General features: G+C 47.1%; 1 protein-coding gene across 1 annotated transcript; it reads left to right on the top strand.

Annotated features, from left to right (window-relative positions):
- The first annotated feature begins 124 nt into the window (after nucleotides 1–124).
- On the top strand, nucleotides 125–11,368 carry CRNKL1 (crooked neck pre-mRNA splicing factor 1). Its single transcript, XM_062608061.1, has 14 exons — nucleotides 125–262; nucleotides 634–786; nucleotides 1,973–2,064; nucleotides 2,177–2,335; nucleotides 2,695–2,861; nucleotides 3,379–3,557; nucleotides 4,267–4,437; nucleotides 5,049–5,240; nucleotides 5,946–6,005; nucleotides 6,926–7,006; nucleotides 9,051–9,290; nucleotides 9,696–9,797; nucleotides 10,368–10,616; nucleotides 11,117–11,368. Exons 1-14 carry the CDS (start codon nucleotides 215–217, stop codon nucleotides 11,282–11,284), a joined length of 2,061 nt encoding a protein of 686 aa, XP_062464045.1. The 5' UTR covers nucleotides 125–214; the 3' UTR covers nucleotides 11,285–11,368.
- Nucleotides 11,369–15,743: the final 4,375 nt, after the last annotated feature.

The following is a 15,743-nucleotide window of genomic DNA, read 5'->3' as shown; positions in this document are numbered from 1 at the left end:
TACTAACTACTGACTGACTGACTAACTACTGACTAACTACTGACTGACTGCCTGACTACTGACTAACTCCTAACTAACTCCTGACTGACTGACTGCCGGACTGTCCCCCACTCTCCGCCTGGCAGCCGCGTCGGGACGCGCCGCCGTTACCCCGGCAACGACGCTGCGTGAGGTCAGAGGTGACGGGGAGGGGCTAGCGCGGAGAGGCGGCAAGATGGCGTCTACGGCGGCCGGGAAGCAGCGGATCCCCAAAGTGGCGAAGGTGCGCTGGAGGAGGCGGTGTGCTCGCGGCCGGAGGGGCGGGTACGGGAGCGGAGGGCGGTCGGGGCCTACCCTCGCCGGGCGTCCCGGACCCGCAGCTCCCGCGGCCTTCGGGAAGCGGGCGAGCCGCCCGCTGGTCCCCACGGCCGCCCCTCACCGCGGCCTCGGGAAGCCTCGCCTCCCGCCATGGCCCAGGCAGGGGCTCGTGCTGGCGCTTAGGGCCCTGCCGCGCGCGGAGGGCGCGGGGCGCCGGATCCGTCCTCGGCACACACCGAGCGCAGGCCCCCGCCGGAGCGAGTTAATTTGTCTGAGCGGGGGAGATCCGAGCGTTCCATTGGAACGAAATGCGACTCAAGGGCTCTCGCTCCACAGGTGAAAAATAAAGCGCCTGCAGAAGTTCAGATCACAGCAGAGCAGCTTCTGAGAGAAGCAAAAGAGAGAGAACTCGAGCTTCTCCCACCACCTCCCCAACAGAAGATCACAGATGTTGAGGAGCTAAATGACTATAAACTCCGGAAAAGGAAGGTAAAGGAAAAATCACTAATCTCGATGCTGACATAGAACACGGTAGAAGTTTTAGGGCTTTAAGTTAAACAAGAGGCAGTCTATTTTACTGCGTTTGCAAGTGCTGTTGCTGTTCTGTATAATTACAGTATTAGTCCACAGCTGTCTGCACTAATCGTGATTGTTTGATAATTGTCTTGAAACTTGACCATTTGGCATAAGAGATTTTGGGGATCGCTTTTTCTGCTTTACGTGAAAGGGTTGCTTTACTTATACAAACTTATCTATGGCTTTGTTCTACTTTTTCCTTTGATAAGTGCTGTCGTGGATCAGCAAAGCAAGCATATCCCTTACAGGGAGCTGTAAAGAAATTGCTGAGTGTTGGAAACATTTCAGTGCAGACAGCATGAACCAGGGCTGTCCTTCCCTCAAGCACACACGTGTTTTCAGAGCTGGGGGCTGTGGTGGCCTGGCCCAGCACCCCTGTGGTCAGCCCTGAGCGGGTGATTGTTCCCTCCTTACCACAGTGGGTAGGGCTCCTCGTGAACATGTCAGGCCTTGCTGTGCTGGACACAGGTGTACCTCCCTCAGGCACATGGAGAGCAGCCAGAGCCAATCATCAGCACCACAGCACTGCAGAAACAGTGTCTGATGATACCTTTTTACACGTCCTGAATGGCAGTAACTGCTGGCACGTTAACTGTTACACCGTGTTAAACACCAGTAGCATTGATCCTGACAGTAGCCAAGCAAAGGACTGAAGGTGCCCTCACTGTTCCACTGGCAGTGAAATTTGTCTGGCACAAATTAAATCTGGGGAATAAGAATAAGACATCCTGCTCTAAAGAAAAATTCGGAGTAGTGATACATACAGGTCAGAGTGAACAAACTTGTGTTGAAGCATCCAAGTATTGTCTGCAATAACTGGATTACATCTGTCCACATAATGTTGCTATAGAATCATTAAGCAGGAGATTTAAAAAGAAAAAAGGCAAAAAAAATTTTGTTGTTATTCCATCAGTATTTACTCTTTGAGCTTCTGTTATGCAATTTTTAGGAAGTGTATTGTGTATGATCTGTTACTGCATCTGTATGTGTGTAAGACATTTGGAATTAATTCCAATAACTGCAGTAATATTCCGTGAGCCATTTATAACAAGATTTGTCTACACAGAGGGATTTCTTACTTAAATAATTTTCTCCTCAGACTTTTGAAGATAACATAAGAAAAAACAGGACTGTTATCAGTAACTGGATAAAGTACGCACAATGGGAGGAAAGCCTGAAAGAAATACAGAGGTAATTATGATACAGCTGCAGACATCTCTTACAAAGCTTTTAAAACACGTAGTGACAAATAGCATCAAAGACTTGGAGGCACATTACAGACACAGCTCTCTTTACTTTCCAGAGCTCGTTCCATTTACGAGCGTGCTTTAGACGTGGACTACAGAAATGTCACACTCTGGCTGAAGTATGCAGAGATGGAAATGAAGAACCGCCAGGTTAATCATGCCCGAAACATCTGGGACCGAGCCATCACCACCCTCCCCAGGGTGAACCAGTTCTGGTACGTTTGCAGAGAGCAGAGCGTTGTTTCCAGCCCCAGAGACTAAGGATCATGTTTCTGGTTTGGTATCATGCAACAGTGCTTTGGCTTCTGTTTCTCCAAGTCTTCAGGCTAGTCTGAAGAAGAGAGGAAGGCTTAAATTTTGGAATGGTTTTGTACTTTTCAACTAATGAGAGTACTGGGAGAGAGGATGTTCGTGTGCCTGCATGCTGCCAATGACAACAGTGTCTATAGGCATTTCTGGGGTGCAGGTGGGAAATAGGTGAAGAAATCTCAGTAATGCTCTTATCAAGCACTAACAACATCCTTGTAATATGTGTTTATTGTGTGATTGTAAAAACTGGCTCTTGTTTTCTAAGGTATAAGTATACGTACATGGAAGAGATGTTGGGGAACATTGCTGGGTCACGTCAGGTGTTTGAACGCTGGATGGAGTGGCAGCCAGAGGAGCAGGCTTGGCATTCCTACATTAACTTCGAGCTCAGATACAAGGAAGTGGACAGGGCACGTAGCATTTATGAGAGATATATCCTTTTTAGTGTACTGCAACACTGCCCAAGTTTAGGCCTGCATCTTTCATTTCTTTATCTGTTCTACCTCCAGCTATGTCCCTGTGCTTCATTTTACTGTGGCATGTTAGGAGCAGGCCACCATGCCAAGAGCCAGCAGTAGGTGTTTAAAGTGTTTTGTATATGCTTTCCAAAGTCATTCAGCAAATGCACATCTTGCCACAACAGTGTGTATGTAACAGCACTCATGCTTACAGCTTTTTTGCAGTCATCATTTGTTTCAGATTCCTCCTCTTTAAACTTCTCCCTGACCCTTGCCTGATTTTTATCCCTTTCTAAACTTGAAGAAAGTTCTCAGGAAGGCACAAAGCCTTTGCATACTTAGAGCTATTTTGTGTCCTCTTCCCAGTTGGATTTTTTTGCATATGCCATCCTTGGGAGTTGTTCCATGTGGTCCATGACTCTGAAGTCACTGGGAAGAATGCAATTTGAAATGTCAATGCAACCACCACTGTTTCTTTAACATAGCTCTACTTGTGATTGTGCATCCTGATGTTAAGAACTGGATCAAGTATGCCCGCTTTGAAGAGAAGCACAGTTACTTTGCTCATGCAAGGAAGGTATACGAGAGGGCAGTGGATTTCTTTGGAGAAGAACATATGGATGAGCACTTGTACGTGGCTTTTGCAAAATTTGAGGAGAACCAGAAAGAAGTAAGACCTTGATAATACATCACAATAATGGCAGCCACCTCTCCATGAGATTCCTTCCTGAATATCAAACTTAAGGCTGGCAGCCACCTCCACGAGATTCCTTCCTGAATATCAAACTTAAGGCCACTTAACATTCACTGCAATACTTTCATTTTCCAGCACCTTGTGAGATATTGCTGTTGTAGTCTGAATTAAAGAGGCAATTTTTTGCTTATCTTCTATTTACCTTTTGGTGACATCAGGGAAATATGTTTTAAGAAAGGTGGGCACCAAATCTGCCAAGCCTGAGAACAGTATCATTGGATGAAGTATGTATCCTCAGACTTGTAAGTTTTTTGGAGGTTGCAGGCCTGCATGACAAAAACTGAAGGAGCCATGTTTTTCCCAGGTGTTCTTTTTAAAGTGCCCAGGCCATTCAGGAATTGAAAGTATTCTGTGAACCCAAACCCACAACTTCTTGAATATATCCTGAATATTCCAAACCCTGTAAATGAATAAACAATGGTGGGTTTTAATATTTACAGATATTTCCACTCTCTGCCCCAGATTTACTTTTCAGGATCTGTGCTAGTCCTATCTCAAGTAATTTATGTTGAGATATTCTGTGATTCTGCATTTATTAAATACTGCCTAGAGCTCATTGAGAAACTGGGGGGGAAGACAGGAGCTGCTTTATAAGTGTTATTCAAATGATAATTAATATTTTCAGTTTGAAAGAGTAAGGGTGATCTACAAGTATGCCTTGGATAGAATCCCAAAACAGGAGGCCTCAAATCTCTTCAAGAACTACACCATCTTTGAGAAGAAGTTTGGAGACAGAAGGGGAATTGAGGACATCATTGTCAGCAAGAGGAGATTCCAGTATGAAGAGGAAGTAAAGGTATGTATTGAAACATCCAGTGGGCTCATCATGCATCCTACTGCTGCTTAAGGTACATGAGTGTCTCAGGATATGAAGGCTGATGAGTCTTGTTACCCTTGATGCCCAGTCAAAGAAAATACCATCCACTGGGAGGAGAATGATACTTGCCTTCATGGCTTGTTTTGATTCTGTATTCTAACACAGACTGCAGAGACAAAGTTTTTGATTGAACTCAGCGCTCAGTACCTTTCACAGTCATTTTGGGGTACAGTACAGTTTAGCTTCTAACTTGTGTAAATGCCTTTTTGTGAGAAAACCGGTGTTCCACACCTATCAGCTGTTCACTGAATATCACATATTTCACCATTTCCTCTTCCCTTCTCACAGTTCAGTTTGTTTGCCTCCACTTAAAGAACATTGGCAGATAAGCTAAAAATAAAGAACTAAGTGCACTTGAACCCCAGAGCTCTTGCATAAGCATACCGGAGACTGACAGTTTGTGTTAGTGTTCCAGTCATCTCTTTTTGAAGCAGAAATTCTGTATAAAAGCCATGAGTAAAGAAACAGGGTCTGTTGTTTGTAGTTACTGAAATTTCTTTCCCATTTCCCTACTCCCATCTTTCTGGAAGGCAAATCCGCATAATTATGATGCGTGGTTTGACTACCTGAGGTTAGTTGAAAGCGATGCAGATGCTGAGGCTGTCCGAGAAGTGTATGAAAGAGCCATCGCCAACATTCCCCCAGTTCAAGAGAAGAGGCACTGGAAGAGATACATCTATCTTTGGATTAACTATGCATTATATGAAGAGCTGGAGGCAAAGGCAAGTAGTCAGAACTGTTTTGTTTTTTTTTTTACCTGTCCTTCCCACATATTTTCCTTACATTGAATAGCTACAGATATTTTAGTAAGAAAACAGAGATATGAAAATATTATGTCTTACTTGTTGGATTTGCTATTGAAGTATGGGGATGTTTTCCCCTCCCATATACAGGGGATAAAAATACTTCAGTTTCACCACAAATCAACCACAAACAGGTTGATAGTAATTAAATAGGTTGAATTGCCTGTTCCTGAACTTGTGAAAGTTTTTTACTTAAAAAAAGCGATTTGTGATTGTTCAGCAAGAGTTGAACAATCGAACTCTTGCTATAGGGGCCTTTTGAGGCTGTGTGTTTCTCATTACCAGTCACGCAACATGAGTTGCTCTTTATTTCATAAAATTGGAGTGCAGTATGAAGTGTTTGTTAAAGGACAAAAAAAGACTTTTTCCCCCAGAAAACAGGAGCACTCCTGATTTCATTGTCTGTTTTTTAGTGTTGAATCTTTATTTTGAAAAGATTACTTGTATCGATTCTCAGAAGTCACCACCTTTGAACTGTGCATGTTAAGTACATAAGCATGTTTATGTCTTAAGGATACACAGTTCTGAACAGCTTGACTTCTGCAGTTTTGCAAATATTGCATGATGCAAAATCCAGCATAACCTTAGCAGTGACAGAGTGTTTCTGTTGTCTGTTTCTTGCAGGATGCAGAGCGAACCAGGCAGGTGTATCAGGCCTGCATTGAGCTCATTCCCCACAAGAAGGTATGGCTCCTCTAGGGCTTTGCATTGAGTTTTGGATTAAAACTGCCAAAATAAGATCCTTTCATTTTCTTTCCCTGGAAGGGTTTCTCCAGTATTTTCAACTTTCTAAGTATGTTCTAAGCAGCTGAAATAACGCAGAGCCAAAGGGTAGTGCATGCAGTACTATTAAGCTGCAGGGAAGGCCTCTCTGCTATTCATTACTTTTTTCTTCCTTGGACTGAGCCTTTTACTGCTCTATCTCAGCCCAGTTGCTTGTAGTTTCTGCAAAAGACTTGTTGGTCTTTCTAATAGGGAGACCTTTTATACCACCTTTTATAGCAACTGTTTGTAATTGCCTGCATGGCCCCACGTGAGGGAGGTGCACTTGATAAAACTCTTCCAGCTGTGCATTCCCTATTACAATCCAGCTTCAAGACCTGTTTGGGTTTGTGAATGTTATTACCAGTGAGCTTTTAACTAAAGTATGCATGTGGCCAAACCATTAAAACAACTAATCAGCATTGCCATGGAATGTCAAGAAATCTTGGTTCATGTACTTTCTTTCTTTGTCATTAATTATGTCTTCTGAGTATCAATTGGGTAGGTTAGGATTAATCTCTAGTAATTTATTGCTGTCAGTGATAGCTGATATTTTACCAATCAGTTGTTTGATTAAAAAAACATTTCTGTGTTGGAGAAGACTTCTGTCCTGGCCATTTTTGCTTTTGTTATTGTGGAGTGTATTGTCCTGTTCTAGGGAGGGTGTTTTGGGTTACGAACTCTCAACTTCTCAGCAGGAAAGCACTGAGGTTAAGTGGAATTAACAGCAGTAGCAGTAGCAGCTTGTACAGACCCAAACAGAATGGTTATTTTTTTAAGAATATATGCAGTGTTATTTATAAGCTTCCACCCTAAGCATCACATTGTTCTTTTTCTTTCAGTTTACGTTTGCCAAAATGTGGCTGCTGTATGCACAGTTTGAAATACGACAGAAAAATCTTCCACTTGCCAGAAGAGCTTTGGTAAGCTTTTGTTAACCTATAATAGACTTCACTAACTAACAGTACCAAGGGACTGGCATTAAAAGTTCTTAAATTGTCCTTTATAAGGTGCTGGTTTAATCCACTTAAATAAAGCATCTGGGAGGTGTGCAGGGACCAGTGTTCACTGTCATGTATGATTTAAAAAGAAGCGTAACTTGGTATGATGGTTAGCCGTGGGCAGAATGAATGCAGCTTTCTGGTTTCAGCTGACACATCTGAATGCAGGAGCACCCAAATCAGCTTAGTGCGCTTGGAAGTGTTTAACTGCTGCTGGGTTGTTTCTATGATGCTTGCACTAACAATAGTGTTTTTAAAAGCATTTGAAATAAACAGGAGGTTTTGAATCCCAGAAATGAAGAGCTGCTGAATAGAGCATTGGAGTGCCAGCTACAAGGTTGCTGATAGAAGCAATCACAGGGACTTTGGGCAGGCTCAAGAGCTGTGCAAATTCACTGTGTGAATGTCAGCATGTCAGAGAACAACGGAGTACATTTTGGCAGCAAAACCTTTTGAAATGAAACTTTCCCTTCAGTTCAGATACTCTAAATAAGCTCAGTGATGGCATTAGGAATTACGAGAGGAAGCCAGCGTTGGTAGTAGTTGAGGTGGTTTGATTTTAGAGAGGAAGCTGATGAGATTTCTACCAAACCCATGGCACAGCAGTGACAAGAGCATAAATGCGAGTGCCCTTCTGTAGCTGCCACTGGACCAATCTGCCCCAGTGTGGTAGTAAAGCCTCTTGAGACAGACTTCTGCCCATGACCACAACAAAGTGAAGCAGAGGGGTTAAGTTCCCCATGAGACTATTACTGTCTCCCTGCAGCATGCTGCTGTTGTAGCTTGGTGTAAAATAGCCATCACCCAACACTACTACAGTCACCCACCAGCACCCTGCTTCTGGCTGCCTATTTTTTGAAGTAAATATTATGATAGATTCTGGAAAGGGTGCTTTGGCCTGGCTAGAAATAAAGTTTCCTCTGTTTCTTCTAGGCTCCTCTTTTGTTGGTCTTTTCCGCTCCTGTTGCTTAATTTCTTTGACAAACTATTTTTAGTAGGTCACCTTTGTCTTATTTTGGAAACCAGATTTTGTTGCTGCAGCCATAATACTTTTTCAGACTGAGCCAAGATTTGGTAGTTTCTGTCTTTCTTTTGCAATGGATTGGCTTTGAGCCATCTCTTTGGCAGGAAGCCTTGCTCCTGTCCCAGGGTGATGGTCCTTCACTGTCACCACTCAGAAGAGAGGGTTCAGCTCCAGATCTGAAGCTTTTATCAGCATGCAGATGGCATTTCTGCCTTATCCTCTGCCTTATTTTCATGTCTGCTGCAGATGGTGTGTGGATTCTTTGTTTTCCCAGTGACTCAAAGCATGAGGCTCACCATGTACCAATCTCAGATAGGCCCATTCTTAACTCTGTCTTTACATGATTCCCAGATTAAGAATCAGAAACTGCTTCCTCCCAGCTTGGTACCATGGCTTAGGACACACAGGTTTCTTCAGATGCTGAAACATACCAAAAAGGAAGTATTTTTTGAAAACATGACTCTCCATCACTTTTTACCGTACGCGAGCAAGCAGGGAGTGTGGATAGTGTTCTGTGATGGTGAATAGCAGTGGTGGTTCAGGAGATGATTTTTCTTGATACAGGTTGTTTTATGATATACCTGGGAACTGGTACAGCCTGGTACTACGCTTGCTTCAGCTTTTGATGCAAGATGAAGCGTTCGTTTGATGAGATGGGCTCAGTGTCAATGAATATATTGTGGGCAGTTGTGTTATGTAGGAGCATAGTAAGTTAGGTTTTCTGCTTTCAGAGTTGCTGTTGATGTTTATGGAGGCACACTGATTTTGCACACACTGGTTGGAATCAGACTGGCCCTGGGCAGAGCCTTAAAAACCAGACTCTGCTCAAAAGTGAATTTCAGTTCAAATACTGGAGAGTAAACGGATCTTGATAAGACAGGGTGGGTTTTTCTCTTTGCAAGGTCTTTAAGTGGGTTTTGTCATTTGGGTTTTTCTTCCTAGGGCACATCCATTGGTAAATGTCCAAAGAACAAACTGTTCAAAGGCTACATTGAACTGGAGCTACAGCTGCGAGAATTTGATCGCTGCAGGAAGCTCTATGAGAAGTTCCTGGAGTTTGCCCCAGAGAACTGCACCTCCTGGATTAAGTTTGCAGAACTGGAAACCATCCTGGGCGACATCGACCGGGCCCGTGCAATATATGAGCTGGCCATTGGGCAGCCCCGGCTGGACATGCCTGAGGTAAGGGGGGGCAGCAGCTCCATGTGGCACCATTTAAAGGTATTTATTACACATTATGGCTAATTAAATGTAGCTCATCTCCTGGCCTGGACAGAACTGCTCACAGAGTGCCTTAGCCTCTGTCTCATTAACTTAGCATCTGTGTCTTAGCAGGGTACGCAGGACTGAAAGTCCCATGACAGAACATGGAGGGGAAGCATGCTTCCAGCAGTGAGCTGAGCAGATCACGTGCACAAGATCTGGTCCTGCCTGGCTGCAGCCCTTGCTCCTGCAGGCAGTTCCTCCTCGCATCTCTGAAACGTTTTTCAGAGAGTTTTCACATTTATCCCTGCTCCTGCTCTGTTCTGTTCCTCCCCCCATCATCTCAGTGGTCTGTGAATACAACAAGAGACTTCTCTTCTGCAGGTTCTTTGGAAGTCCTACATTGACTTCGAAATTGAGCAAGAGGAGTATGAGAAAACAAGAAGTCTTTACCGCAGGTTACTGCAGCGGACACAGCATGTTAAGGTATGTGTGGGTACCCAGAACACAGATAGGTCTTGAATCTAGCCCATGGTGGATGGAAACCCTTGACTGCTTTGCTTCTCTGGCTTTTCCACTACTGATTTTCGAATCAACAGTGAACCTAAGCCATGTCTGTGCCATGAAGAGGGAGAGGCATTTTCTAACTTGCACACAACAGCAGGCACCTCTTATGAAAGAAGCTTTTCCAAGCACCTGTCTTACTGCTGAGTAGCTTTGGAATTTTACTTGCAAAAACCTTACAAGTTAAAAATAGTTGTGATGTTTCCAGTGTAGTTTGTTGGTGTTGTTCAGCTGAATTCAGGCAGACTCACCATGACCAAAAACAACCACAAGGAGTTTGTCAGCATGGCTTGTGTGAATATTCTGTCTTGCCAAGGTGAGGCAGATCTCATACATGGGAAACAAATCTGGATTTTGCAGGTGTCTGCTGTGAAAAAGCACTTTAGACTTGCCCTGACATTTGCTTTTTTGGCTGTCTGTTTTTTAAACTGTCACGTAGCTGTCAGAGGTGGGAGTGGAGATTTCAGCTTGATTTGATTGTTCCCATCACAGGTGTGGATCAGCTTTGCACAGTTCGAGCTCTCTGCAGGGAGGGAGGGCAGCTTGTCCCGGGGCCGGCAGATCTATGAGGAGGCCAATAAGGCCATGCGGAACTGCGAGGAGAAAGAGGAGCGGGTCATGCTGCTGGAATCCTGGAGGAGCTTTGAAGAGGAGTTTGGAAGCGATGCCACTAAAGAGAGGGTAGATAAACTTATGCCTGAAAAGATAAAGAAGAGGAGAAAACTGCAGGCTGAAGATGGGGTAAGAGGAAAAATACTGCACGTGGTTGCTTTGAATCCCTGGTGGCTTCATGCTGGGGTCTGCTACACAAACCTGTCTGGGTGCTGTAGCTGCATGTGTGTTACTGCAGGAGCTGGAAAAAAACTTTGGCCTGAAATATGCTGCTGAGCTCCTTACTCCGCAGCAGGCTGGGTGGAGAGCTGACTCAGAGTGAGATACACCCATGCTCAAAGCCACCTGTAGTTTAAACTCTGACCCTAGACAAATCAAACCAGCTTTAGGTAGTACTGTGCAGATTGTGTTTGTTTCTGAACTTCCTTTGGGAAGCTACAGCCAGGCTGTTCATCACATGTGCCTGCTCGCTGTGCACAGCAGTAGTGCTGTCTTATACCCGTTCAGCTCGCTGGTTTAACAAACACGGATTTTAATTTATCTTGCTGTTGACTATTAGAAGGTGCTTCAAATAAGCTTAACATGAACATGCAGATTAAATGTGCTTTATGGTACTTTTTTTTCCCTAGTCTGATGCTGGCTGGGAGGAATACTATGATTATATTTTCCCAGAAGATACTGCCAATCAGCCGAATCTTAAGCTGCTTGCTATGGCTAAGCTCTGGAAGAAACAGCAGCAGGAGAGCGAAGCTGCAGAGATGGATCCCGACAAGGACATTGATGAGAGCCAGACTTAAGGCCTTCCCTTTCCCTCCCCTTTTCCTGGGCATTGTACAGTATTTTCATTGGTGATAAATAAATGTATTTGAAGAGTTTTACTATTACTGACTTCAGACTTTTTTGTTTGGAAAAAAAAAGAACCATATTGGAGTTGATTCAACAACTGATAGAATTCCAGCAGCTGAAAGGAGGGGTCATGGTCAAGGGCAGGGGACAGCTGTTTCAGTGATCTGAGAACTGGAAGAACTGGACAGCAGCTTTGTTTTTAGCACAAGACCCACTGTTCTAAGGCTTCTGCAACCTACCACAGTAAGGATATTGTGACGTGCCAAGACAGCAGATCTGCTGTCTGTAATGAGATGTCTCCAACCATTCCTGAATGATTTTCCAGTAATTCTGTAAAATGTGTATTGATGATGAGGATAGCTGAAAACAGTAAATCCTATTGACTGCAACCTATCCAACTTCCATCCCAGTCAGCTTTTATCCCAGAAAACTGATTGGGTGAGACAATAACAGAAGTTAAATATACTGAGACTAGCCCTGAGAAGGCAAATCTGTAGAGATGGTACCACACAGTCCGTGTTTCAATACAGAATGGTTTGTGTTGAAGGGACCTTAAAGCTCCTCCAGCTTCAACCCCTGCCACGGGCAGGGACACCTTCCACTGGAGCAGCTTGCTCCAAGCCCCTGTGTCCAACCTGGCCTTGAACACTGCCAGGGATGGGGCAGCCACAGCTTCTCTGTGAGGGGACACCCAGAAGGTGAAGCAGGACTTTGTGGCTCCAGGCGGGGTGGTCAAGGGCATGGAGACCCAGATGGTTTTCCCCTTGATCCTTGAGGGATGGGGGCAATGCAGGTCAGAGCCTGCTCATACAGCTGGTGCTGATGAGAGTGATGGGCTTCCACCTCCAGAGCACCCATGAGTGGAAGTAACAGAATCCACCTGGCCAAGGAGAGCCAAAGGGAGCTCACTCTGGGGCTGGTCAGTGCAGAGAGAAGGCTTTAAACTGGGAGCAAGAGGGCAGAGGGGCTGGTGGGGTTGGAAGCAGTGGGCTGGGGTGGCAGCAACAGGGAATACCTGCATGGAGGGTATGCTGCACATAGAGGGATGCTCCGGCTCTTCTTTTGGGAATCCTGTGGGATTAGGAGCTTGTTTGGAGTGCCTGGGACCAGTCCTGTGTATGCAGAGCTCTGCTGCATTGGGTGAGTCTTTCCTGCCTCATTTTGTCCTGGGATTGTTCATCTCGGTCACTTGTCTGAATGACTGCCCTGTTGGGGCCTGTCCTGGAGCACTTGCTGATCATTGTTCTTAGTCAAACTAACAGGCCTCTGGGTTTTTGAGCCACCTCTGTAAGTTTATACCTTCTGTTTTAAAGCTTGATTACTGTGGGAGAGGGGTTTGTGACAGCACAACCAGGGGCTGTAACACAGCTGTGTCTTGCACCAGTTACTCTGACTCCCTGAAGCCTCCCCAAAGCCTGCATGGTAAAGCAGGGCTGTTTCATCCCAACAGCTCATGGGAGTGTGTTGGTGAGACAGAAAACAGCTTATTTAAGTTCATAGTGGCTCTTATGCCTCCCAAGCTTTAACTTTGCCAGTGTTCGGGTGCTCTGGGGAGGGTTTTTTTGGTTTTGGGTAGTGGGGGGCCACAGTTGGGGTCCTGGTGCACCCCAGCACAGTGCAGCACTCCTGTTTGAGAGCAGCTTGTTTTATTGGTATAAGACATTCTGATGCATTCAAACACCATTTGCCTGCTAGCTCTGAGGAGGGATGCAAAACCTCACACATGTGTTGAGCAGTCCAGGGCTGCTGGTGGAGTGCTTTGATGATGCAGAGCTTGGTTTCCTTCGGGGTGCCTCGTATATATCCCTGTCCAGCTGATATATTGTGTCTCTTAATTCTACCGCTGTAAATCGAAGTCCCTGAAGTTCTGTTTGTGTCCTCCTAAGCCATAGCCCTGGTAACGGCAATTTGTAGTGGGCAGGGGATATTGCTTTTTGTTACTGGCAAGTAAAGAAGCTGGTGGTACCTGTTTAACCAGGCATGTGCTTGGGAGCGAGAACTTTAAGTGCGCCAAATGGAAGGTATGGGACTGATGCCATCTCACCAGTTTCCTGAGTTCTGGTGGATGTTGACTCCAGAGGTGGAAAATGACTTGTGTGTGTGGTTTAAACCCTGGTTTGTGATGTCCTAGTTTGTTCTCCCCAACAAGAGCAGGTGGTTGGGGCAGAATATTAAGAACTGGAAGCCTTTGATTTATACTTGCACTGAAGAAGCAGCGGAGCTGATTTGTGCTGCAGTAAGTGGTGAGGGGGGAGGCAGGAACAGGGAAGATGCTGTGGGACCAGGTCCCCCTGGCATGGGGCACCTCTGTTGGAGGGACTCAGCAAGCTGAGGGCCTGCTGCTGCCTGGCTGGTGCTTTGGGGTGAGGATCCTCCTGTCAGCGGTGCGGCTCCTTCTCATCGACTGAAACCTGCTCTTTGTAACTGATCTCTTAAGCAGCACAGGAGCCGGTGCTGCCCGCACCAGCCTTCGGCTGCCTGCCCCGGTGCTGCTGAGCTCTACCCTGCCCCTGCTCCCTGCCGCCTGCAGAGGGTGCGGTGCAGTGAGCTGGCGCTGTGAAGCAGCGCCGTTGGATGCAGTGAGCTGGCGCTGTGAAGCAGCGCTGTTGGATGCAGTGAGCTGGCGCTGTGAAGCAGCGCCGTTGGATGCAGTGAGCTGGCGCTGTGAAGCAGCTCCGTTGGATGGATGCAGTGAGCTGGCGCTGTGAAGCAGCACCGTTGGATGGATGCAGTGAGCTGGCGCTGTGAAGCAGCGCCGTTGGATGGATGCAGTGAGCTGGCGCTGTGAAGCAGCGCCGTTGGATGGATGCAGTGACTGGCGCTGTGAAGCAGCGCCGTTGGTTGGATGCAGTGAGCTGGCGCTGTGAAGCAGCGCTGTTGGATGCAGTGAGCTGGCGCTGTGAAGCGGCGCCGTTGGATGGATGCAGTGAGCTGGCGCTGTGAAGCAGCGCTGTTGGATGCAGTGAGCTGGCGCTGTGAAGCGGCGCCGTTGGATGGATGCAGTGAGCTGGCGCTGTGAAGCAGCGCTGTTGGATGCAGTGAGCTGGCGCTGTGAAGCGGCGCTGTTGGATGGATGCAGTGACTGGCGCTGTGAAGCAGCGCCGTTGGATGGATGCAGTGAGCTGGCGCTGTGAAGCAGCGCCGTTGGTTGGATGCAGTGAGCTGGCGCTATAGGGCACTCTTGTGCGGTGCAGTGAACTGGTGCGCTTTGCTCTTCCCCTGCCTCCCCTCTTCCCTACCAGAGAAGGGGCTCGGAGCACGCCAGGCTGCTGCGGCTCCGCTGTGCTCTGGAGGACGAGGCTGGAATGAAGTGAAATGGAGTGTCCAAGAGGTGCTGGATCCAATTGCAGCGCACGCCAAGCGGCTGAGGATGGGGCTCTGAGCGGGGCTGTACCGCCCCCGCCCGCTGCCGAGCCGCGCTGCCCGCAGCCTGCTCCCTCAGCTCCCGAGTTCCGCCCCCCGCACAGGGACACATCCCCGCGTGTCCCAGCGGTCCCGCTGCGCCCCATGATGTGGTCACTGTGTCTCCAGGGGTGCTCGGGCTGATGAAAAGAGGACACGCATTGGCAGATGCCTCCAGGTCCAGCTTCCCAGTGCCATGGGTGCCCCGGCTCCTGTCCTGCGTGTCACTGATGCTGCAGCACACGGCTGGGGCGGTTTCTTTTCCTTTGGACTCCTTGGGGATAGAAATCAAACCCGTTAATGGTGAGGACCTCAACTGGGGCAGGTTTCTGCCAGAGCCTGGTTATTTACAGGGCTTCTCGAGGGGGAGTTTGTGTTGCTGATGGGTAACGCTCCCCCATGCACAGCAGAGACTGGTCAAAGATCTGCTCTTCATTATTCTTCATGCCCCATCCCTGGCAGTGTTCAAGGCCAGGTTGGACACAGGGGCTTGGAGCAAGCTGCTCTAGTGGAAGGGGTCCCTGCCCGTGGCAAGGGTTGGAACTGGCTGAGCTTTAAGGTCCCTTCAACCCAAACCACCCTGTGGTTATTTGTTAGGTTTTCTCTTTGCACTGTCTGTGCTGTGTTTTTCCGTTTGTGAGCCATGTCCTTGAGCTCAAGTCAGGTGAATACCTGGGTTTTGCAGTTCACAGAGCTGGAGGCTCCTCAGGTGACAACTCATGATGGGGATGAGTTTCGGGGGTGTCCTGCAGCATCATGTACCCCTGCCCTTGGGCAGTGCCCTTCCCCAGTGCTACGCTCTTTAGGGGTGCAAAGGCTGTGCACATGGAGCTGGGTCCTGATGTTTGTAGGAGCCTCGTGGAGTTGGTTGGACCCAGGGTGGCATGGCAATGATGGCAGAGAAGCGATGCAAGGGGTTTGCAGGGATTTGGCTGGTTGGGTGGGCTGTTGCCACTACACCTTTGGGATTTATTCTTTTCCAGGTGAGTAGTTCTAGGTGAATAGAAC

The sequence above is a fragment of the Pezoporus occidentalis genome, unplaced genomic scaffold (assembly GCF_034315485.1).
Source record: "Pezoporus occidentalis ecotype Australia unplaced genomic scaffold, CSIRO_AGI_Poc_V1 ctg10, whole genome shotgun sequence".
In the NCBI taxonomy this organism is placed as follows: Eukaryota; Metazoa; Chordata; class Aves; order Psittaciformes; family Psittacidae; genus Pezoporus; species Pezoporus occidentalis.
The sequence above is the reverse complement of the archived record's forward strand: the minus strand, read 5'-3'. Positions and strand labels throughout refer to the sequence as shown.